This window comes from Aulostomus chinensis, chromosome 11, assembly GCF_037954235.1.
Source record: "Aulostomus chinensis isolate RoL2024-O1b breed Wild chromosome 11, RoL_Achi_v1.0, whole genome shotgun sequence".
Taxonomy (NCBI): domain Eukaryota; kingdom Metazoa; phylum Chordata; class Actinopteri; order Syngnathiformes; family Aulostomidae; genus Aulostomus; species Aulostomus chinensis.
In genome coordinates this window covers 12,870,109-12,895,383 of record NC_141330.1, presented here as the reverse complement: position 1 = coordinate 12,895,383, position 25,275 = coordinate 12,870,109, and the positions used below count along the sequence as shown (strand labels likewise).

Sequence of the window (25,275 nt, the reverse complement as noted above, 5' to 3'; positions counted from 1 at the left end):
AGTTCTCTCTCTCTCTCTCTCTCTCTCTCTCTCTCTCTCTCCAGTTTTATGTTAAAGAGCACAAATGTCTGAAAAAGCGAGCTAAGAAGGAGCTCGACCTACAAACCACAGACGTATTTATCCCGTCAATGAAAGTCTGACATCACAACGGCGGGTATGATCCCTACTGCACATGCGCAATAGCGCGTTGCTATAGCGCAGCTCCGTCCTACCCAACGAGTTGATTCCTTAACTTCTGATCCGCGTCGCCCGCTGCGACGAAGTCGAGGCCGACAGATCGGCTCGTGTCAGTGGGAGTTGTGTGGTTTTTAGCAGTGTCGCAGCTGCGTGTACTGGTTTTGGTGGGAGCTGTTGTTGAAGCACCTGTCCGAATGACCAACTTCAAATGGGAAATCAATTGATGGGAATCTTCGCGATTTGAGCAGCAGCTGTTTTAACCTCCGGCATGAATTCAGCTGCAGAAGTAAGTATTTCTTAATGTGCTTTCACAAATGTAAACTAGAAGTATCGGCTGGCGTGATTTGATCTATCGTTTATGTTGAACACAAAGCTGAAGTTGGCATCCACCTTAAAAGTGACATAACACCTGTAGATGGCGATATTCGAATTATTTCTCAGAACATAAAATCCAAATAAATGTGAGAAGATGAAATGAGAACAAGTATGAAACAAAATTACTATTAATTAAAGGGGGGGGGGGGGGTCGTATACTGTTCCATGCAGGAGTTCAACTCTGTCTTCATGTCTGACTGAATTAATGTTGAATCTCTGGAACTTCAAAATAGAACCAGTAAATGAATTCTGAACCTTTATGAAGCTCCAGCTCAGATTGGTCAGGGTTTTGTGGACACGAGGGTGCTGGTTCCACATTCGAGCTCCGCATGAAGAAGCGGTCTGCGTCTAGAGCTCAGCTTGAAGTGCGGTTTCTGAGGTGAGGTCTCGTCAAATGAAACAGAACTGAGATGACAGTCAGGAGTATTTCTGGACAGCTTTGGTGTTCCCTGATAACATTTGGTTGTCTGAGACCAAAGTCACGTTAAAGTGAGAACTCAGAGTTAAATCAGGATTAAACAGAGGTGGCCCGGATGAAAAATAGTACATAAGCCCTCTGTTTTTGTATTTTACAAAGAGAATAAAGCTTTCAGAAACTGAAACTGTGTTTTAAAGATTGTCTTGGGTGTCCTTGATTATGTAGTCCAGGATTTCCCCCTCATAAGTATTGGTTTGTTCTGTTTTTTGTTTTTTGTTTTGGTTGATTCTACTTTAATCTTACTTGTGTGGTTTTTCACTTCATGAATTGGCTTGAAAATGCCTGAATACCGCCATCTACAGGCGTTGTACCACCTTTAAGGTGGTAAGGTAAAGAGAATCAAGCTTTCAGAAACTGAAACTGTGTTTTAAAGATTGTCTTGGGTGTCCTTGATTATGTAGTCCAGGATTTCCCCCCATAAGTATTGGTTTGTTCTGTTTTTTGTTTTTTGTTTTGGTTGATTCTACTTTAATCTTACTTGTGTGGTTTTTCACTTCATGAATTGGCTTGAAAACGCCTGAATACCGCCATCTACAGGCGTTGTACCACCTTTAAGGTGGTACTGACTCTCCCAGTAAGAAGCTGTGATTCCAACTTCAGAGGACTGTTAAACAACAAATGCAGGTTGAGTTACCAGACAGGACAACCGGTGACATCTTTGTCGTTAAGAAAACTGGCAACAGAGCAAACAGCTTGGATATACAGACGAGCGTTAAGCGTCATTAACCAACATTATGTGAGAGCACACTGAAGTGATACATCAGCACAGCGCCAAGAGCCAAACATGTGATTTGAGAAGGGTTTTTTTTTTTCCTCCAAATAAGAAAGGGGTGTTGCACGGTGTAGTCCCCTTCCCCTGGATCAGCTGTTTTCTGTAGGCTATTGAACAATATCCTCTTTGTTACTTTATCTTCCCAAAAAAGTGACGGCAACTGCCCCCCCCCCCCCCACACACACACACACACACATGAACTTTCACATCATTTTGTTGTAACTTTATGGTCAGTTTGACTCTGTAGGGCTGAAAGGTCTTTGTTACATTTGTCCTTCCCTTTCACACTGATAATTATTGAAGCACTTCTTTTATCCATCAAATTATGATGCAAATCCATGTCCGGAGTCCCAACCGTGACGCTCTGACTCATTTTCCGAACTTATTTTCTCAACAAATGTGTCTCGAGTATATGTAGTTATCTATTCTTCTCCTCAGATGAGCTGCTTCTGTCAGCCGATGAGACGTACAACAGCCCTACGTCCTGGTATCAGCAGAAACGAGCCGGTCCCCCCCAAGACCCCCAGGAGGAACGGATGGTCGTGGCCCCTTCAAGTCTTCCAGGTGGTGGGCTGGTTGCTGTACTGCTACCTGGCCGTAGTCAGCTTTGGTATCTACATCCCTCTTCTGCCTCGGCCGTGGAACCACGTGGGCTACGCTGTATCCTTTAGAACACAGCTGTGGTTGGATAGAGAGAGTGTCTCAGATTTGAGGAACATGAGCTGCAGTTTTGTTCGCGGCTACCGCGCGAGACAAGGATTTTCTTGTGTGGTTGGTTTGTATGGGCTCCAGTCACACCGAGACATGAATCTCTCTGTTTCCATTATGGCTTAAAAAAACCATCATTGGTGTCTTTGTCACACGTTGAATGCTGTTAAATACATTGCAGTATTCTTTGGGTGTAGGAGCTCCTTAACTTTTGCTCTACGCAGCTGACGGGTTTGATTTTCGTCGTACACTTTCTCAGCCACATCGCTGCAGTGACCATCGATCCAGCTGACGCCAGCGTGAGAGCCAAACAGAGCTATGCTGCTCCAATGCCGCTTTTTGACCGAACAAAGCAACCGCATGTCATCCAGGACCTGCGCTGCACCCTATGTGACGTCAAGGTGTACGTATCCAAGGCAGGGGTTCAAATGAGGTCCAAACAGAGCTGGAAAGTTATGGATTTTTAAACTTTGCCCTTAAGTTCTTGAATTTTTTTTTTTTTAAGCCGTAAAACTTTGGATGAGTCATGGAAATTTGCTTCACATATACCTAGCGTTAGATTATATGGTCTTCATCAGATTATTAGTTATTCTAATCATTTTAGGGTCTTTGTAATTGATTTTGGACTAGATAATTTATGCAATGGTGTGATTGATGGGGGTTTTTTTTTCATGCAGTGGCCCCAAAGTGAAACACTGTGGTGTTTGCAACAAGTGTGTGGGAGACTTTGACCATCATTGCAAATGGTTGAACACGTGCGTGGGTGGCAGAAACTACTGGTAAGTGTTTTCGCAATCAAAATGAGGCTGTAATATGACATAAACAAGGAAATAATAAAGTGTATATCGATATATGTAAAGATCGTTGTTTGTGGCCCTCAGGTTCTTCTTCGGGGCACTGTCCTCGGCTACTCTGGGTGCCTTCGTGCTTGTCGTCATCATCTTGTTCATATTTATTCAGCACTACCTGGATCCAAGCAGCCTACGGACCGCTCCGCAGTTCCACGGTGAGTCGACACGGGAGTGTGTGGTCGGATGTTTGAGAATATGTTATAACTGTATCTCCTCGTTTCTGTAGGTGTGCTGGGGAACGGGACCTGGCTGGCGTTTTTACCCTTAGCCCCCGTAAAGGCTAATTCAGCCGCTCTTCTTATAGTAGCCTTCGTCACCATCCTGTTGAGCATCACCTGCCTGCTGCTGCTCAGTCACCTGCTGGGTTTTCAGGTTTACCTCTGTGAGTCAAACTCTTTAAGACTGATACCTGCTGTCCATCCCATTGATCCTCACCAACCGTGTGTGTGTGTGTGTGTTTCTGCGTGTGTGTGCGTGCACGCGTTCAGTTGTCAAAGGCATCAGCACATACGATTATATAAAGATGCAGCGTCAGAAAGAAGCCAGAAACCGAGATGTGGAAGCAGGAAATCCTCATGATGTGAAAACAAATAAAGTCCAGCAGGTGAGAGTGTTTGTCCTCCTCGTCTTCCTGCCGTCCACCTCTCGTTCTACGGTGCATTAAAACCATTTAATTTCTTAAAGAAGCAAGAGAGTTCAGTTGACTGCGAGCCAACACTCCCTCAGAGTTCAAGGTGACGTTCAACGTTCTACTTCAACACATTTAGTAGAGAAGAACCTTAAATAATGTTCCTGTTCTCCTGTAGCACGTGCAGATTTGACGATAAAGGAGCACTTGCCAGCCGACTCTCAGAGTCCATCTGCACCACGGTAAGAACTTCAATCCACTCCTGTTTAGTAATTCTACAAAACGTTGACATTGCAGAGAAAATGTGTTTTTCTTCTAGTTGGAGAACTTTCAGAAATCAGCAGACAAGGAGAACGGGATCCACTGCAGCACTGATAATTCTACAGAGAACAACAGTAAGTATTTGTGAAAACAAATAGTGGATACTTTTGTTTTTGTCCATTTCATTTCCATAATTGAAATATTAGAAGCACTCCTGTCACCTTCTTAAAGTTTTGCAAACTTTCTCAGACGGCGATTCTCCTAAAAAGAACATTATCAGTCGGTAAAGGTTCATTAAAGGTTAAAAAGTTAGTACAGGTTTAAAAGAAGTTGTTACAAGTTCTGCAAAAATTTCAAGGATGCGATGAAAAGACCTTGAGGGAATGTAACGATCCTTCAATCCTTCCTAGAACATCCTGAACGTTACCACGTTCTCTCACTGAATCACATCCCCCCTACTTTTTAAAGAACTCCAGGAACGATACAGGTTTACTTCCTTGACTCCAAACGGGACTTTCTGGGAAATTTGAGCTGGGAAACTTTATCCTCTTAAAAAAGTCCTAAAGGGAAAGTTTTCATTGACCTTTGAGAACCACACGAGAACCTTTTCTTTTAACCTTTGTTTGATCGGTGTTAATCCGACTATTAATAGATGTGAACTTTGACTGTTTCTTTACCGAAGGTCACCAGTCAGTGTAAATAACATTTTCCTCTTCCTGTTTTTCATGTCCTAAAGAGGAAATGTATTTGAGCACCGTCAAAATCTGGAAACGGGAGTCAGACGACGACGTTCAGCGTGAAAGCGTGAGGTCTGTTGACAGTATTCCTGGAGCGCAGGACCCTCTTGGCAGTTCAGTCATGTCTCCAGTTGATACCTAGCAGGAACTGGTGGGGGCACACTGGTTTATCACCACACACTGCCCCCCCCCCCCCACACACCCCCCGGAACCTTTTTTTTTATTAAAATACTGAGCTACATTACCCAGAGACTGAGAACATTCTTTTCTTGATACCAATCCCTGAGCTACTTTTTTGTCCAGGGGGTGATTGTGGATGTTTTATTCCGTTTTTAATCCACTCCAGCTGTTTTTACGACTACAATCGAGTCACCTGAAGCGCTGTTGTATCTGACTGACTGGCACAGCAAGGCAAAGCTCAGTCTCACCTCCAGGCTGGCCTCTGTTTGGCTCGCCTCAGCCTGATTGATGTATTCTGGCATCTTCCTGAAAAGCTGCGACATGATACTGGAGATCTTGGTTTATAGGTCCTGGATAGCAACGTCTAAATCTTGTTGTTTCATCCAACGACCAGGAAAGGAACCTTTATATGGTAAAAGTCATTCTCCAGATGAACTCATCCTAGCGTGGAAGGAGACTGTGTTTCATCTCTATTTCAGTTATTTATTTTACAAAGTTGTTCAATGAATGAATTTCATAGTAAAGAATTTAACCATTTTTGCTTGGTTCCTTTCTTCTTTTTCCACCTTCTTGCCACACAGTGATGTAAAAGAAAGTTCCAACACCCTCATTGACTTGATGCTTGTAGGTTGAAGCTGCTGCACCCAGTGGGGTGTCTCCTGACCTGTCAGGTCAAAAGGTCAGTAGCATGAGAGGATACGTACGGACGACGTTAGGAGGAGCTTCTAGTGATGATGAGAACACATCCTGGTTATGAATGTCGGGCTTGTTGGGACTAAAGAGCACCTAGAGGCTTTTACATGTGTGGCGACAGAACAAGACATGTTTTTTTAAAATTTTTTATCCCCGTCTTGCATCCAGAGATGCTCGAATGATTAAAATCAGCTTCTTCTTGAGAACTCCTGAATCCAAGCAGGCACATGACCAAGTATGCTGTCACAGCTCATGTCTGTTAGAGAATTTGCGGGTGGGACGGCTGCAGCAAGCACCCAGCGTGTCCTTACATGCTCGTAGTGTTTGCAGGTCGACGCCACTAGAGGGCGCCAGGGGAGACGCTGCAGACAGAGGAGCATGAGTGGAGAGTGAGGACTTGGTCTAAACCCTTTTTTTTTTTTTTTAAATCTCTTTGAGCAGATACCTTCATTATGATACTTTCTCCTCATTTGTGAGAACAAACTATCGCAAACCAACTTGAACTCACCTTTGACCAAAAAGCAAGTTAAAATTGAACACATAACTTGATATTGTTTGTCATATCTTCATGCAGAAATACCAGAGGCTGCAAAGACTCAAGACCATTAGTCGAAAATCTGTAAGCACTTAACACAGATACAAATGCACATTTTTAAGTTAAAATACAACATACAGATCAGCAATAAACCTCAGACAATGAAACAATAAAATAAGTGTTAATACAACTGCATCAAAGGTGCAACCTGGTCAAGATAAATGAAGGAAAAAAACAAACTGAATGCAGTTGTTTTTGCACCAAAGGAGAAACGTCTGCAAGTTGAACTCCTTGTCAGTGCAGTTCTGGATCTCACAAGTCTAGACGCTGAGGAACATCGGCTAAGTTTAAAGACAACTTCTTTCCACTCTGAATAAAACAAAAAAGCAATTGTGTTCCAATCCTTTCATCTACTGAATCATATTTGGTTCAGGTTTTTTTGTTTTTTTTTGCTGCCTATTAGCCACACGCTGACACAACCAAAACATCTTGCGATTAAGTCATGACATGATTACACCCAACCCAGTTTGCTCTCACCATGGTGAGGGGTCTCTCTCTCTCTCTCTCTCTCTCTCTCTCTCTCTCTCTCTCTCTCTCTCTCTCTCTCTCTCTCTCTCTCTCTCTCTCTCAGAGGCATGGTTTTTGAGACTTTCTCTCACTCGTATATCTGGGAGTGATTGCTTCAGCCAGGCTAGAGGTTACATAATGTCTAACCATGTCCAGCCATTAGGCTACCACTGGTTGTGTAACACATGAGAGAACTGGACATCGGAGCAGTCCGGTTCAGCTGGCTGCCTATGTGGGATCCATTTTCATCATCTTAAAGGGACCGTATTATTTAAAACTCCCATTTCAGAGCTTGTGTTTAAATAGTTGGGTCTCTTATGTGCCCACTAACACACAAACTGTGAATCGAGAGAACCCAGCTTTTTTTTCCTTTTCTTTTTTTTGAATTTATGTGTGGGCTGGCTTTTTTTTTAACTGAAAAGGTGTGAATTTACCAACGCTGTAGATGTGCTCAAAGTGGAGGTATAGAGAATTCAGCTATAACTGCTTACAAAAGTCCCGAAAATAAGTGAAAGGCATGAAAATAATCTCAAAGAGAGAACAAAGACAGGGCAGGTACATCCTTTTATATGAATTTGTAATCACAGAAACATAACATCGTGATAATACAGCATTACTCTGTGAAATGTTTACTATGTATCTGTAAAGTTTTAATTCTCCTAATTGGAGTTATAAGCTAAAGGGAAATCAAATATTCTTTAAATTCACGTGAAAATTTTGTGAATTTGCCATTAACCTACGACATCCTGCATTCGTGTGCACCTTCACTTTGTGAGTCTGCGTGCCGTTTAGATTGATGCCTCTTATCGCATCACAGGTGGTTGAAGGGGTATCTGTCTTAAGCATCTTCCACCCACCGGGTGTTTTCGGTTTGAGCTCCAGACTCCAGTTATGATTAGGGGCAGGACATTTCCTGCAGACTGAAATAGCTGGCCAATCACAACAGAGTGGGCTTTTTTTTTTTCTTTTTTTTTTTTTGATGGGGGGGGTGTTGAATAGCCTGGTTCTGACAAAAACACACACACACACACACACACACACACACACACACACACACACACAAAGTGTTTTAAGTCATGGCCTGTTGAGGTGCAAATGGAGCTTCTTTTTTTTTAACCATCCTAACAAGTTCATGTCAGTAAATACTCCTCCACAGTAAGAGTGTAAATCTGACAGAGGGACTAAAAGTGTCTCCTTTACAATCACACGACCTATTAGACATCGAGCACCTCCACCAGAGTGAAAGCCATTTTGAGCTTCGGCTGACTTCATTTTTATTGCTACACTGTGTGACCATTGGCCCCTGATTAATCCCCGTCCTCTGTGCGCCACTATTACATTTTTATAGTGGTTGTTTATCACTCAAGATGTGGTGATCCTTCATTGTGTTTACGCCAAAGCAGCGGAATATGCTTGGAGCACAAACTGCTTGTTTATCAGCGCTCCACTGAGCACCGAGGCTCCATCAACCTACAAGCAGGAGCCAAACAGCTCGTCGCGCGGGGCGGCAGCCAATCAGCGGCCGCGGTTCTCCTCAGCATCTCGGAGGGGTCCGGAGCTGTCGGGTAGAGCCGAGCGCAGGCAACGGCGAGGACACACTTGAAGGCTCCGCGACGCGTTATTATGATTGTGTGAAATTGTCCAGGAGGTGGAGGAAGACATCAGCAGGTGATTAAAACTGACATCCTGTCTTTGCTTGAAATTGAATGTCTCTCTCTTTTTTTTGTATGCGTTCCTCATTTTGGGTTCCACATTTTGACAGGAAGCCAGTCAACAGCTGATTCCTCGAGGTGCTTCTTTGCTTTTGTTTTTATGCTCCTGCACGCTTCCTGCATGCTTCACCCACACAGCAGAGAAATCACATCTATGATGTCATGCCAGGCGGTTTTGGAGCTGACAATAACATTCGTGTGAATCTGTAAATTTATGTAACACGGCTTCTTGCAGCAGCTGCAGCCATGTCTGTGACAGAAACACAGCTCTCTCTCCTCTGTTTATCTTCTAGACGCGGGTTCAATGAGAGTGAGTGGCGCTCTCCGTATAAGCGCGCTGATTGGCTACCGATAATGACTGACAATGGAATTGGCAAATAAGTGCACCCCATGTTCTACGCTGTTACCTTACGTGTAGGTAGTTACATAATGATGCATGAAAAATATGTCCTCATTTATTAGCGTCCTGATGATCTGCGATTTGAGCTCTAAATGGATTACAAGAGTAGCATGAAGGGAGAAAGAAATAGAAATGTAGGTTAATCTCATCCTAGCCATTAAATGATGAATTATTCGGAAATAATAACAGTTTAACAGTTTTTCTCAGACCGATTTAACACGTCTCAGCCATGAGGGCAGCAATACGTTAATGGCGAATGGCCGTGTGCTCCCCATAGGTTGGATTAACTCTGCATGAGAGGAGGACACAGTCACCGAATTTGTCCCAGATTCAGCCATTCTTGGTTTCACTGCACTGTTCCAAGAGCCTTTGGCTTCTGTCACAAATAATCACCCTCGGAGTGTAAATTACTTTATTTTGTTATGATGCATAATTCAGGTCAGATTTGTAAAATAAAGGGCACGCAAGTAAAACAGTCCAGCTACATTTCTGACTGTAACTCACCAAAGACAGTTCAGTTTATTATTAATATTATTATTATTCTGTTCATGTTGATCCTCACAGTAGTAAATAACTGTGTTCTTTTTACTACATTTTATATTTAAGGATTTGTGGCAGCTGGATATGGAAGGAGAGGAATTAGATGAGATTAGAAAAACCAGCTCTGCTAATTATCATTTCATTAGCATGTGTAAGCCCTCAGTAAATGGTTTATAACTGGCTAGAACACACCCGTCAACAACTGCATCGCCTGTGGGCGTCCATAAATGTAGGGGATGACGTATAATCTGATAATAGTAATATGATAGATATCATAGGACTGCAATTATTGGTTTCACAATGATTTCTGCAAAGAGCTGTACTAACCATAGACCACTCTTCAGTCCAGGATATGATGGACAGGCTGGGATGTGTCTGCAGCACTGCAGTACTTCATTTAGAATTGTATTCTTCTTGACACATATTTGGCCTTTTGCAAATTTTGCCCCTCCTGTGATTTTGGACGTCACACCAGCCGTCATTACAAGTTTATGCTAGTGTGCAACTATTCTCTTGTAACTGCAAACATTCACTCTTGTAATGAACATAACAAAACTCTGGCTTCTTAAAATACTGAAAGGATGGTTCTCCATCTGAGCCATTCCAGGGATGCATCTGCTGTCCTTTCATACGTGGGGGTTGCATAAGGACACCTGAGCTCAGGTTACACTGCCTTCTACCTCTATTTGGCTATTTGCTGTTGGTGCCAACAATAACCACTGCAGCTTGCTTCAAACTGCTTGTTTTTCTGCGGCACCAGGCTTGCCAGCTGAGCTAGTAAAGGGTCTGGGCAAGCCAGGAGGACTGGGACAGACTGTGTGGCGGTAGTGACCTCAGACCTGGGCTGTCTGGCTGGTTAAGAGCCTGCGTCTAGCACCGTCAAGTAGAACAATCCAGAAATAATGTTCAGACCCTACTGAGGGACGAGGCTGGTATGTGTCTGTTGTGACTTCCCTCATTTGTCTGTGGCACTCAGCCCATTTGTCCTCAAATACTTGGGCTGTTTAGAAAATGTCACTCACAGTGGAATGAATGGATTTGTTGGCAACCAGGGTTGGGCAATATGACGATATATACCATGCATGGTGGACATGTGCCTGCTGGTAGACACTTGGCAGATTTGGAGCTCTTTAGTGGATCAGAGCTGGATTCTTTTGAGATTTCACAAATCCTGCTCCCTCGCATCGTAATATGATTATGGCAGACACGCAGGAGGAAGAGGAGGAGCAATCAGATGAAGAGGAATTTATCTAAGTTCCCAATTAATTAAGAAAATGCAATGTAGTGCGAGAGTTTTTTTTTTTAACCTATTTTTCTCAGCCTAAAAGACAGACAAAGCACAACAGTGCTGATCAAACCTGTTCTGAGATCATCAGAGTGGAACAAAGAGACATAAATTCTTCCAGCTATCAACAACCTCCCCAGCGAATGTTTTGGTTCTTGATACTGAATCACCTCTGTGGCCCTCAGGGCGTCGTTCCGGCTTGTAAAAGTGATCGCGATTTAAAATTATCGCCCACCGAGGAGGTGATGGTTTCTGTGCTGTCTATTTGTGGGTTTGTTTGTTTGTCGACAGGGTTTTGAAAACTAAGCAGCTGATATTCATCAAACCTGGCGGAGGGGTGAAGTTTGGGCAGGGGAAAATCCTGTTACATTTTGGGACAGATTAGTCATACGCTACCTGGTGTACCAGGAAAGGACTTTTTTAACACTTTGATACCCTCCTCTTAGTTGCAGACCAGAGCCATCTTATATTTGGTCAGTAACACCTGAAGAGCTTGGCGATGAGTTACTGTGAAGACGGGAATTTTGCATAAAATGGTCTTACCATGACAAGGTGGCCAGTTTCGATATTTCACCATAGAACGAGAAACTAACCGACTCAACGTGATCACATCTTTTCCAAACGTCTCCATGTTTGAAGGGAGTCCCAACCTGAAGACGTCTACGAGCTAAATTGAAGTCATAGCACCACCCAGAAGTTACAGAAAGGTAACGTGATGTAAAAAAAAAACGTGGAATTTACAACACATTTGCTTCTTCACGTGATGTACAACATTAAATGTAGTAAGTGTGCGTTCTCTAGCTCCACCTGGTGCATGCATGAGGGGATTTTTACACCACAGCGCGCACATCAGTCTGCTCTTTCATGCAGAATCCAAATATGACCAGCTATCACCTCCCTGTCACTTTACACAACAGACGCACACGCTTATACATGCACAGGGGTGTGAAGGCTCATCGCCCGAGTACAGAGGAGGTTCCGGAGTTGAAGGTTCATCTTGGAGGAGGTATGCGCCCTCTGAGTGATTTCTAGTTATTGTTTGGAATGTTTAGAGTTGTTTTTTTGTTGTGCTAAATTGGAGCTTATATTATTTGTTCATAGATTTTATTCCACATTTTCGTATCGGGCAGATTTTGGTTTGCTTGGTTGTGCGTTGTTGTTAGGCAGAGTGGCTCTCTGTCTGAGGGCTTATTTTAGCACAGATTATTTTCAGCTGTGGATTAATTAACATTTCTTGGTTTTGCGATAGCCGGATGGACTGGAGACTAATGTGACCATGTTCATCATATTGCAGGTGGGTAATTGATACGTTTTTAGCTGTTCTCAGGTCTACAATGGAGGTTTGGGGATCTGAAGTATAATCCATCTTTGGTAGTAGAACCAATGCATCGCTCTTTGTCTCTTCAAACAATGTTTTGAGAACAAGAGTAATTTTTGATGATCTTGGTTGACACAGTTCAGCAAAAAAACTGTCAGCTGTGTGAGACCGTGTGAGATGGAGATCAGTGGTGAGCAGAACGGAGGAGTTTGGTGTCTGTATTATGATTGACTGACATTCCTGAGCAGCTGCTTAAGAAGGATACATATCTAGATAGAAAACAGATGGGATTTCTGCATGCCCGCTTACCGTGATGGCATGATGGAGGAGTAGGCTCAACACTCCCTCTTTCTCTCTCTCTCTTTCTCTCTCTCTCTCTCTCTCTCTCTCGCTTAAACACACAAATACGTCATCGTGTTGTGAATTAAGCCATCTGCCAAACACAAAATTTTATTAGTCTACTACCGCGTTGTCTACTGGCTTCTCTCCTCCTTTGAGAATGAATAGAATGTTCCAGCAGTGATGGCGTATTGTTGCTGTGAATAGATGCAGTTAAAAATGGGTCAATTTATAGTTAAAGCACTCATCTGTGCAGTGTGTTGCCAGAAGGCGAGTGTATGTAAGCATGCTGTCATCCAGTCACAGAATAGTCTCTGGAGATCTGCCTTGAACCAAATGGCTGCTTGTTTGTATGTGGTAAAGTGGGGTGGAAAGAAGGCAAAACTATAACACAGTGATGCATTTGTGTGATCGGTGTTAAAGCCACACACAGCGTTGAATTAAACAGTAAATAAAAGTCTGTTCTACTGTCATGTGGTGGTATTTGGTGTACTAGCACTGTGTAATGACTGAAACAAGCCCTTCCAGAGTGCTTCTGGTGCAGTTGTGTTAATTACCTCGGTGATGTATTGATCATGATGCGCTTTGAGGAGGCTTGTTGTAGTCAGGACGAAGGCACTTGAAACAACAGACTACAAATCAGACGGAGGAGAGTCAAAAGATTCCTTTGTTGCTGTTGTTGAAGCACAAAGGGAAACACGCTTTGAGTAGCTTCTCTGTTGAAATACTCTTGAACAAAGAAAAGTTAATAATACTGGTACTTCCCCTCATGATATGCTGGGTATCAAAAACCTTGTTTGCGCACCGGTATAATTCCTTTAATTGTGGAAAAATGACTTCGGTCGAAAAATCCAGAAGTATGAAAGGATTGATTGCCAAAGTGAAGGACCCTCATTTTAGTCTTACAGACAGAGAGCGAAGCATGGTGGCTAGTTGTAACTTGTAACTCAATGTGATAAATGATTAGCTGATTAATGAATAGCCATTCCAATAATCTATCATATGACCTGTGATTTCATCATTCATCAATCAGATATGTCAGTCCTTCTCGAGTTTCTTCTTCTCCAATATGTATCTTTACTTTTGTCCTAATTGATATAATTGTTAATTGAATAACTTTTGTTTGAGGCGGTTGATCGCACCAATTCATTTGAAGGCATCACCTCTTGGTATTAGGATAATTTGACAGAATGAAAATAGTAAGATTTGATGTATTCATCTGCTCTGGTTTGATCCAGTTTCACACTGGTCACTGTTGGATTAGATTTTGGAAAATGAAATTAAATCAATTAAATACTAATATTATTTTAATGTGAAATACTCTTCAGAATTAAATGAGGAAACGCTTTGTTTCCTCTATGAATATTTTAACATTTATCAAAGTGCTAATTATTTGCTTAACTGTTCTTAAATTTCATAAAATGGTGATCAAAGCAGAACTTTGCCATTGACAACATGGAGCCACAGCATGCATGTAAATTGAATTTTGTACTGTAACACCCTGAGAAAAGGCACACATACAGGAGAACTGATATCACACTGTATATATTGTAGCAGATTTTCATGCACATGCAACTCACAGTTGACAAGTCAGAGATCAAACCAACAGAAACCATAAAAACAATAAAAAAGAAGGTTAAAAAAATGGGAGTAGTGCCTGGCCTGGACTGGTTGTAAATAAGAAGTTCCCTGAGATAACCGCTGTTGGGAACTGCTGCTATAAATGAAACTGAATTAAACTCTCGTAGTTATCAGAGCTAAAGTCCATCATGGAGATACACTTCATACAACTCTTAATTGTCTCTGATAGGTGTATGTGAGGGTTTAACGCTTCAGCAACCTCGATAACTCCATCGCTCATCTTGGCCTGAGCCCTCGATGACATATGACTACAAAACGCCTTCCATCAATAGTGGTAGCCAGCGATGTCGCCATGTTTCACTATAGTGCGTGAAGAATCGGGCATGGGTCACACAGACAGAGAGGGAGAGGGAGAGACACAATGGCTGCCCAGTATTCATAGATCTGAATGCCATTATTCATAGACGTTTATCATCTCGTCATTTTCTCTCCAAAGAATTGACACAGTGATTGTAAGGGTTTTATGCTGTGTCAGTCCTGGAACTTTTTGTTCCCATTCAAGGGTTAACTGTACTTAGCAAGGTCGTATCTGTGAGTGTTGGCAATAGAACGGTGGAGACAAAGACACTTGGCTTTACATGGTGCCACTCGGGGTGGGGTGGGAGAGGGGAGTGAAAGAACTTTACTGGCTATGTGAGAAGAAGAGACCCTCCCTTGAACTTTATGTGTTGGAGCATCTTGCTGGGTCTGTTTTAAGTGAGCACGACCAGCAGCTTGGCTTGTTCTTTGCCATGGCAATGCACTTCCTATAAAGATGGCGTGTTAATTATGGGAACAGCTGAAAGGTGAGCCAAGAACCATGGTTTGCTGAGAACTAAACATTTATTTACAGGATACTGCAAAAACTTATGGATGGATTTTATAGGGACATTTATGGAAATCCTGGATCCTGAATGCTGCTCTTCCATTATTTGATGACTATCTAGACAAATTCCATTGCGTAGTATGTATTAGTTCTTTGAGTGCTTCCTAGTTTTTCTCGTATTTGACTTGAGAAGTGTGCAACTGAGGAGGTGACATGCTGCTGCTGCTGCTGCTGCTGCTGCTGCTGCTGCTGCTGCTGCTGCTGCTGCTGCTGCGTGGGGATGCAAATCAGGCAGATGATGTCTTAAGAGAGGAATCTCTGTATTCTCAGTGATGAAATCATCTAACTAAAGCAATAAAGGGAAGCAAAGACTAACATCTGGCATCAATCTGAAAGTAATTTGGTATTAATGTACTGGGCTTTGGGTCCTTTTCAAGTTGTCATAATCTTTTATTATAATCGGAAATTGTGCGTCTTCCTTATTAGAGATTTAATGTCATGAATGAGTTTGTTTATGTGGAGCACGAGTGACGAGAAGCAGTGTAAAGTCTACTTTTAGTCTGGAGAACAGCTCCTTTCTATCTGCCTGTCTCTCTTTCTCTCTGCACACGGACACAATTCCTCTCACAATATTCACCTCCATTCTCATCTTTTCCACAGCACAAAGAGACAACAAAAGTCAGCTCGTTCAATCGTCGCGCAGAGAGAACCAAATTCCTGCACAACCATGGCAGATCAGAAGTAAGTTTCATCTGTGCGAGTGTCGGCTGTGTTTGTTGAACTGCTTCTATTGTTGAACTTTCAGTTTCACTGATCTATTGATAACATTCACAAGATATCAGGCACTGAAACACACCTCTGCAGAGTCGCGTCTGTAACACAAACGCACCTCGCTGAACAGGACAAATGAGCTGAGTCTGAGCCTGCTGTTTGTTGCTAGTCTTGCAGAACACGGTTTGAACGGCTGTGTCCTCCTTTCCTCCATGTGCAGCCGATTGCTCTATTGTTGTTGTACCTCCTGTTTTCTGAACTACATCTATGACTGAAACACTTTTTCCAATATATAATCTAAACTGTTTTATCATTTATGCCACATTGGTGATGATATAATGCATCCCCCCTCCCAGAGACAGACTAGATGACTTTAAAGTCCAGACAGCCAAACATCCCAACATCAGCTCGGCCCCCCTGCGGCCACACAGTGAACACTCTAAAGACCGAGCCTCCAAAAGACTTTCGTCGGACTCTAATGGGACCAGTGAAGGAGGTGTGGGATCATCCACACCGGTGGAGGTGACTGCTTTGGAAGAGTCGTTTCGACGATTCGCCATCCACGGTGACACGCGGGCTACAGGCAAGGACATGCATGGGAAAAACTGGTCCAAACTCTGCAAGGACTGCGGCGTGATCGATGGCAAGAACGTCACTCTCACTGACGTCGATATCGTCTTCAGCAAAGTCAAGTAAGAAACTTCAAATCCTTCCTTTTTAGCAGCCTTTCGTGAATGTGTGAACATCTGAAGCAGCTGAACCGCGAGTGATGCTGATGTTAATATATGACTTTTGATAAACGGGGCTCATCACGGACTTGTCATGACAGGATCACAGTGTTGCATTACTGTTGCAGCAGCAGAGATGACTGCAGACTTAGTCACTGAGATGTGCAGGAACAAACTCAAATAAAATGGCACAAACACGTTGCGAGGACACAGACGCTGAGATGAAAACTGCCTCTGTGGGGGAAGCAAAAACTCAGTTTTGGCAAAAACCATAATCCTGATTATTTTAGTGTTGAGATCATGATTGTCTTTGGAAAAATGTTGCATTTACTGAACTTTTAATGCCCTTCAATTTCAAAAATGATTCAGCCGGGGAACAAATAATTTTCATGTTAAAACTTAATGAAGTAAATGTGCGGTCTTGTTGCGCAGAAACATTATTGACTTTTAGAAGAAATTAGCGCTCTGTTTTTTTTTTAAACAAAACAAGAGCATCATTGCAAAACCAAATGCCGTGTAGAAGCGGTGTCGGGTTTCCTCAAAACGTCTCTGACTTCCAGTCTGCATGGAGAATGAAAGCAATCTTGGAGAAGTCAAAAAAACTCCAGCGTCACTTCCAGTTAAACAGACAACTTTATTAGACTGACGCGTTTCGCCTTATGGCTTTTATCAGGGTTCCTACAAAACACAGAGGAACACAATAATCTTTTTGTGTTCATGATATTGTTTTCAACTTTTTTGTCATTTAAAATAATATTCTATATCTCATGCAGCTGTAGTGTCTGTACAGCTGAATCAATTCTAGTGTCAACAGCAAAACAGGCACATAAGTTACAATAGTCAAGTCAGTGTTATTTATATGGCGCCAAATTACAAATATAAAAAGTTATACTATGACACTTTGATTCTCCACTAGCGACAGTGGCAACATTATGTGTTGGTGGTGTTATTAGTGTCCATAAATTTGAATAAACAAGGATTGTAGACGTATTTTAGTTCCTGTTTTCAGGCAATGGTTTATTATGTTTTTCTATGTTAGGCTAAATCAGTTGAGAGTCCATCAGAAACAGCCGCCAGAGCAAGAAAGGTCAGGATGGCTCATCCTGTATCTCCTCAGGCTCGGTTGATTCATCCCTCACTGCTTGATTTAAGTGCAGTAGAGTCTAATAATAAGCCGTGACCTCAATATTACTTTTCCCGAAGAGAGAAACAGTTTATTAATACAGCTTTTCCCAACCATAGCAAATGTCTTGCCTATGGTATCGCCCAGTCGTCCTGTCAGTACAGGTGGAAGGAAAAAAAACACATTATATACACGGTGCATGTGCACAGGACTATTTTAGGTTTTTTAAGTCATAGCAACTCTTATTTTATTTTTAATTTATCCCAGATGAACGACGTGAACAAGGACTATTTCGCTCGACAGCTCCAGAATAGAAGCATATGGCGGGAAGCCACTCATCATTATGTCTGGCTGTAGGAGAGGAGAGAGGTCTGCTCAGGAATCTCACTTTGATTTACTGGATTTTCCATCTTCTGTAAATGTAAAACTATAAACCATCAATCTTTGTCAAATTTATCCACACACTTCCATACATACAGTGTCATTTCTCTGCTTTTTGTCCACGCTAAATATGTATGCACAGAACTGTGACATAAGAAGCGGGGGTTTCCTCAGTATGTTCGAGGAGACACGCAGGAAGTGACAGGATTCATTCAGATGAACAGGCTTTCTAAAAGCCAGGCATGCAGGATCAGTTGTTGGGGATTTACGTTGGCTTACATTCTTTTATTCGTGCGTCTTTAAAATGTCAGGTTTTATCTTGCATAGCCAGTAGTGGGTGCGTATGCTTCCCACTTACAGAGCAGGATTTGGCTTCATGATACAGCAGTGCTATTAATACCCAGCAGGCTGTAGCTACAGAGTGCTTTTCTACTCCATACATGCTCGCACTAGCGACATTCACTACTCGAATTGCAGGATACTTTCAAGCCAGTTTGAGAATTCTCCTTTTTTTTAAATTGCATCCAAAATGTTCTTAAGTGCTTTGTTTGGTTATGAGCGTTAATAGCATTGAAAATATGTAATTTTATGTCAACTTTTGAATGGAGTGTTCAGATTTTTTTTTTTTTTTTTTTTTTTTTGAAGTGGGGTTGTATGAGGTAGTCATCCATATTAGAGGACTGTCAACTGTAGAGAGAAACTGACAGCAGCGGTGCTCTCAAGTTCAGCATTGTACTGTTGGTTCCTGGAAAATACATATTTTATCCAACAAATAAACACCCGCCTACAAGATCTGTTTACATGAACGCTATATTTGTAACATTTTCACAGCTTAACTTTGACCGTCACACAGCCCTTCGCTGTATAACTCTACTGTACAGCAGATCAGTTGTTTGATGCTCCTGCAGAGTCATACAGTTCACAATGTTCCAAATGTAGCATCCATGTAAAGAGGTCTTGAGTTCTTTTTTTAATCGTAGTGGGTGTTTTTTTTTTTTTGGTGGGAATGATTTGTTTTGCTTTGTTCTCTATTGAGTCCATCCACGGCAGGGCACTCAGCTGCATTATATAAGCACAAAAAAAATTTACCTTGAAAAATATTTTCAAACTTGTCAACAATTTGGCTAACATCGTATTGTGGAGAAAAGGATACTGCTTTCCTCACATGCCTGTGGGGGCAATATAATTGTTCCAATTCCAATACCAGTATCCCAAATGCCTCCAATATTGGGTAAAATTATGGCATTGGTATTTGCAGGCTAATGCACTATTCTGATATCACCATTTATTAGCCAGGCGGGATGTACGGAGCTACCTCAGTTAGCTGAGTTAAGTTGCATTATGGGATGTCAGAAAATAGGACGTCATTCTTCTGACTTTCTTGTGTTTGTGAGCTCTTAAGTCGTAATGTGGGAAAAATATGAATGCGTGAATTTTAAAGCTAAAAGCTGTCTGAACACTAGAATATTGCTTTGCTTATAATGCTAATGTAATGCTAATGTCTAATCTGGCTCGCTCTGCTCAAAAGCAGTTGCCATCCATTCCATATTCCACATTATATGTGCTCACAAACTGATATTCAATAACCTAATTCAAAAAGTTGCTTACCACATGACATAAACACGTCAACTTGTGTTATGAAATTATCTGACTTGCTGAGTTGTTTTTCCATCATGAGTGAGCTTGTGATTTTTTTTCCCAATGGGAGGCTCATTATTGCATTTAGGCAAGGCAAATTTATATATGGCACACATTTTCAGACCATCGGGCAACACAAAATCCTCTATGGAGTTAAAATAAAGACATAATAAAAACCTAAAAACTAGTTTGACATCGAATGAATTTAGCACTGTGCCTTAACCTAACCTGACTAATATCACACACAGGAAACCAATTCTTCTTCGCTGTCCTAAAACAGTAGCTTACTCTTGCCTTAGCATACACAAGAAGTAGTAAACAACCATTACAGAAGAAGAAGAACGGATTGATTCGTTGTAACATGAAGTATGATGTCAGTTCACGTGTCGCCAAAAAAACCGGCGGCGTGTTCAGAATCAAAGCTGTTAGTTTGGAGGGCGACTGTTAAAGTAGATGATAAAACAAATATACGTGGTGTCACTCTGTGGATGTATTAGTTTGTGTTTTACAACCTGAGCCTGGTCATTCAACAATGATGACATCATATCACCTCTTTCATATCACATCATAATTTCAGAACCGAGCAATGTGTGTCTGTACTGTGTGACTTTATGGCTTCTGTTGTTTGAGGCCGACATGATGGTCCAGCTTGGATTAAGAAGCAGTCTCCCGGCGTGAGAGGGATTGTACAGTCGAATCTGAACAAAGTGCGGGGTGTGTTTGCACCTTAGAGACCCGTGGGTGGGGGTGGGGGGGCTCATGTTCATGCCCTTTCTGACTCCAGGCGAGTCAGAGCGGTCGAGGGCTGCCAGAGATGGAGATCCCATGTCGGCCATTAATCAGCGTCAAAGCTCTTTTCTTGCACACGAAAAATTAAAGATCTTAATGAGCACTGGCTAATTACAGTATGGCTGAATGAATGCCTGTTTATTCTGAGTATGGAGGTCTGCTGCACCACATTGAGCCTCTGCTGTGATGAACGCCAGCTCGGAGCCAGAACACCACAACATACACTGTGAATGAGGTGGAAATCTGCTGTGGGCTAATTAATTACTAACGTGGTGGCTTTAATTTTCCAGGCTTTGGTTGTATTTCCCCATCACTGAACTTTAGTGAAAGCGCTATTCTCTCCCTTTATAATAAACACAGTCACATTCAAATGTTCTGCAGATGGTCCAAATGAAAATTAAATACCAGGTCAGCTCCTGCTTCTTTTTTTTCCCTTTAACCAGAACTTGCTCTTTAACCTCAGTGCGACCTCCTTACATGCTGATTTGCTGTTTGTTTACGCAGCTTAACCATTTGTGTACTTTTGGGACTTAAATAGGTCAGTATGGTGGGATTCGCCGAGGACACACATTTATCTCCTGTGGACAGAAGCAGCAGCTGGAAGTCCAGTTTCCCTTCTGACAATAGACAGCATGGAACAGGCTCGGAGGAATGGCGCTCCCAAATGTTCAACACTGATGGATCTCCCAAACAAAACTGGTCACGGCATGAGTCAAATTAATAATAAACCCAAACACCCCTGTTTACTGTGGCTTGTTGCTATGACATCGGGTTGCCTGGGGAGACTGCAGGCTTTATAGGCTGTTGTTTAGGTGATTTATCACCACAGTGATGGCTGTTTGTGTTTGTGTTACTATGCACTTTTAACATGGAAGTGAAATGGGCAGATGGCCAGTTAAAAAAAACTGAAACACTCCCAGATAGTGGATGATTGATGATGATCTGTGGTATTGGAAGTGGTTACAATTTTTTTTTTTTTTTTTTGTGTTCTCACTGGTTCTAAATGTGTCTATTGGATAGTTAACTGGAATGAGGAACATCAGAGCTCTGAGTACTCGTAATCGTCATACAAAGTGATCCATGCGATGAAGAGACAGTCGCATATACAGTCGACAGCTGGATTTGTGCATCTGTGAGTGCTCTGGTGAAAAACTGAGACACACAGGGTCCAGCTCCAAACAGTAAAAGTTGTTTTTCACCGTTCGTCTCGGTAGGGTACCACCCCCTCCACGCTCTGTTGCATCTGCCATGTTGAAAGGATCAAACCCGACAGTGTTTATGAAATCTGTTGGTGTTTAAGGGGTTAATACAGAACATTTCAGATGTCTACAAAGAAGAATAAGCACACGTATTGTTCAGTTGCGCACTTACACCTGAAAGACACTAGAGACGTGTGAGACGTGTTCTGTTAGTGGCGCACAGAACTGCTTCTGTGGCCATTCTGTCACTTTCAGTGCCTGGAGAGGTGTTATTGACTCCAATCATGATATGCAGTCGCTGGTCTCCTGAGGAGTGATCAGCTGTTCTGTACTGATGTTTGTGTAGCTGTATTGCTCTGATGTTTCTGATATAATTCTTAGATTTGAAAAAAAAAAAAAATTTGGTCAAGATGTGCTTGCTCATGGAGAATTGTTGGGTGTAAAAATTATTTGAAGGAGCGTGGTGCTCTACTTGTGTCATGTGATACAGTTTGTTGAAGACTGTTATTGTGCAGTGAAGGAAAAAAAAAAGACCCGTTGCACGAGTCAAGAGCAGCTAATGTTGTTGGTGTGGCAGCCCATCCAAGACTTAACGGTGTGTTTTTCTTCGTCACCTGTCAGTGATGTCACATCCTCTTTAGCCACTCTCCTTGTTAAAGCAGCTCACCTTCAAAGTGATTATATTACGTCACACATGTGGATGAATTTGGGTAGGATAAAATCTCGTGTGAACTAGTGAGGTTGCTTTTGCGCAGCACTTGAATGACTCCTACCTCAGATTCACCCTCAGCAAAGTTTTGACTGCAAGACCCACAGCAGCAAAAATCACATACTGTGCTTTTAAGTTGATAAAGCAGAGTCTTTCCGTCCCCGGAGGGTCTCCAGCATTTGCTTTCGGTTTTAGCTGCTATACTGCAACAATGTTTCCCCCCTACTGAAGCTCCTTTCCGCTCACATTTCAGGAAGAAATCCTGTCGCACCATCACATTTGACGAGTTTAAGGTTGCGCTTGGAGAGCTCGCCAGGAAGAAATTTAAAGAAAAGAGTGGAGAGGAGGCTGAGGCCGAGGTCTTCAAGCTGATTGAGGGGAAGACACCTGTCATTGCTGGCGTCACAGTAAGATTTTTTTTATTATCAAAAAAAAAAATTAGCTTCCCTAAAAATCTATTTTTCTTTCGACTCAAGCAACATTTGTAGAATAATTTCTCCTTTTTTCACAGAGAGCAGTGGCTTCCCCGACGGTGAGCCGACTCACAGACACCACCAAGTTCACCGGGTCGCACAAGGAGCGTTTTGACGACACCGGTCGTGGGAAGGGTAAGGCGGGACGAGTAGACATAGTTGACACCTCAGGATACGTCTCAGGATACAAACATCAAGGGTCCTATGAAAAGAAAATCAATAAACCATCCATGGCCAAACCCATGTAAGGGCGAAGATGAGGAAATAAACATTTTGATCCACGTCTAGGATAATTTTCTATTCAAAGAAATAAAGAAAGAAAAAAACAGGTTGTCATTTATTTCCCCACCCATCAATTTTATGTGTGTGTCTGTGTGTGAAAGAGAGAGAGAAGTTTTGGAGTTCCTCTCTGTGACGTGCGAGAACTGGAAAACTGTTTACATCTATTTTTACAAAGTCATCACCAGCTGGTACATTCCTGTCTGATAGCCAGTTACTGCCAAACACTGACAAGAGCAAGCGACAGAAACTGCTATGAATATTGAAGCTTTGCTATGATAGGGCCTTATGATATTTATTGAGCACAATGAACAACTTGCCAAGAAAAACAAATGCTTCATAAATTAACAATATTGCACTTTTTCATACAAGTTTTATTCAGAGGAAAGAAATGCATTTTTAATCTGTTTTGCAGCGTTCCAGCGATTAATTGGCACACATTTTCTGACCGATACCGTCAATGTATTCGTTTTTTTTAGAAAATTGCCGTCTTAAGTGTTGTCCCTCACCTTCCTACTTGTCAACCGTCGAGTCTCTAAAATCTGCTGTTCATGTTTTTATGCTCACACTGCTGTTGATGGAGGCTCGTTTATGCCAGTAAACTAAAAAAAACAAACAAACAAAAAAACCACTTTCAGTGAAACTTATGAACTTAATTTTAAACTTTCTATTTTTTAATCCACAATGACTATTTATTTCATTATTTACATATTAACTCAAATTTGTGACCGTATCTCCGTAGCCTCACGATTGATCAAATAAATTATGACTTACAATATACATATTTTTATTACCTTAGCTTTTTTTTTGTTTACTTGCAGAAAAGGGCTTCTATAGTCATTTGAATAATTTGCCTTCAGCTCAAACCAAGAATTTCAATCAGTTTGCTTTATTGTGCCGCACTGAACATTTATCTCCATCATATCTTGTTTTTTTTTGTACATATTAAGCATCACAATAATCCAATGATCCAGTCATGAAAACTAGATGTGTGTTCTTGTTACACTTGAACTCGGTTTAATGGATTCCCCCTTTTTCTTTCATTGCCATTATCCATATGGTTCATATCTACGTTTGTTCGAGGGTTGCAGCAGCAGCAGATTCTCACAGTGCGAGAATTGAATTTAAATGAATGACAATTTTTAAAACAGATGAGTAAAGGTATGATTACTGTCGCTATTGATCTACTTTGAAAATCGTTACGACTCTATTATATATGAGAACATTTGTAATTGGCGAATTCAGCTGAAGGAAGCTCCAACAGTGGATGAGCTCAGTTGTACAAGATTGTATTTTTAACCTTTTAATTAAAATAATGTTTCCTCATCAGATTTCTATACAGTAGTTCTAATATATTTGTGGTAAGATTGTGTATATTCTAAAAGTTACGGCCACATGGTTTCATTTCTGACACTGGCATCATGCTCTTTCTCTGTGTTGCTGTACTTTGTGCATGTTTAACAGTATATATTGCATTTGATTCAGAAGCACATAGTAGGAGTTTGTCATCTTTGGACAACTGTGCCTGCTGCGAGGACAGACTTCAATATTTTCTTACTTAAAAATATATATTAAGTGGGATCATGATCAAAATCGTGTTTTGCTTGAAATCAATATGTATCAACTTGTACATGTACAAAGTCAGCTACCCTCTGATGCTGTTCTATTTGTCTGTTGATGTAGTTTTAGAGTACCTTTAATGTGTGGTACTGTCATCCAAGGCACACGTTCAACTCAACAACAAAAAAAAAACAGTTCTGTTATGTCCTAAAATACTGTATGAGATAAAGGGGAAAAAAAGCAAACAAGAAATATACTTTTGTAGAATTTAAAGACAGTGACAGTGTTTTTCGCGCTGGTCACACAACGCCTCTGATGAAGAATCCTGCATCAAGAGAAAACTCGCAGCAGTTCTGAGCGTGTTCTTTATTTTTTTTTTTTTCTGCTGCAAGTTGCTTGAGTACAACCTGTTTTCTGTGCTTAATGCCAAATACTGTGCACCTTTAATGTGGAGGAAGAGTTTTGTGTTTTTAAAAAGAGAATAACTTTTAGTGTGCTATTGTGCCCCTCCCCACCCCGCCGGCGCATGCAGTGTTCTTTTTTGTATTTGTTCTTTAGACTTCTTAATATGTGTTCTTGATTTGTAGTGCATTATTGAAAATAAAACGCACACAACCATGAAC

General features: G+C 41.6%; 2 protein-coding genes across 5 annotated transcripts; both read left to right on the top strand.

The window, feature by feature from the left end:
- The first annotated feature begins 165 nt into the window (after positions 1 to 165).
- On the top strand, positions 166 to 5,704 carry zdhhc11 (zDHHC palmitoyltransferase 11). 2 transcript variants are annotated; one of them, XM_086217237.1, is made up of 11 exons: positions 166 to 463; positions 2,241 to 2,462; positions 2,735 to 2,913; positions 3,188 to 3,289; positions 3,392 to 3,516; positions 3,588 to 3,743; positions 3,850 to 3,965; positions 4,049 to 4,095; positions 4,168 to 4,231; positions 4,309 to 4,384; positions 4,987 to 5,704. In XM_086217237.1, exons 1-11 carry the CDS (start codon positions 446 to 448, stop codon positions 5,127 to 5,129), a joined length of 1,248 nt encoding a protein of 415 aa, XP_086073363.1. In that variant the 5' UTR covers positions 166 to 445; the 3' UTR covers positions 5,130 to 5,704. The 2 variants fall into 2 exon arrangements, with proteins under 2 accessions (XP_086073363.1, XP_086073362.1); XM_086217236.1 differs by having other exon boundaries at positions 167 to 463; positions 4,046 to 4,095.
- A 2,779-nt stretch (positions 5,705 to 8,483) lies between these two features.
- tppp (tubulin polymerization promoting protein) lies at positions 8,484 to 25,274 on the top strand. 3 transcript variants are annotated; one of them, XM_086218613.1, is made up of 5 exons: positions 8,484 to 8,630; positions 15,663 to 15,743; positions 16,130 to 16,465; positions 22,594 to 22,747; positions 22,852 to 25,274. In XM_086218613.1, the coding sequence occupies exons 2-5, from the start codon at positions 15,730 to 15,732 to the stop codon at positions 23,059 to 23,061; spliced, it is 714 nt and encodes a 237-aa protein (XP_086074739.1). In that variant the 5' UTR covers positions 8,484 to 8,630; positions 15,663 to 15,729; the 3' UTR covers positions 23,062 to 25,274. The 3 variants fall into 3 exon arrangements, with proteins under 3 accessions (XP_086074739.1, XP_086074740.1, XP_086074738.1); XM_086218614.1 differs by lacking the exon at positions 8,484 to 8,630 and adding an exon at positions 12,152 to 12,193; XM_086218612.1 differs by lacking the exon at positions 8,484 to 8,630 and adding an exon at positions 14,829 to 14,982.
- Position 25,275: the final 1 nt, after the last annotated feature.

Bases quoted from the DNA above. Each gene is read 5' to 3' on its own strand.
- tppp (XM_086218612.1), top strand. The intron at 15,744-16,129 runs GTAAGTTTCATC...CCCCCCTCCCAG, and splicing joins ACAACCATGGCAGATCAGAA to AGACAGACTAGATGACTTTA. The intron at 22,748-22,851 runs GTAAGATTTTTT...CTTTTTTCACAG, and splicing joins CTGTCATTGCTGGCGTCACA to AGAGCAGTGGCTTCCCCGAC.
- zdhhc11 (XM_086217236.1), top strand. The intron at 3,290-3,391 runs GTAAGTGTTTTC...TGTGGCCCTCAG, and splicing joins GTGGGTGGCAGAAACTACTG to GTTCTTCTTCGGGGCACTGT. The intron at 3,517-3,587 runs GTGAGTCGACAC...TCGTTTCTGTAG, and splicing joins GACCGCTCCGCAGTTCCACG to GTGTGCTGGGGAACGGGACC.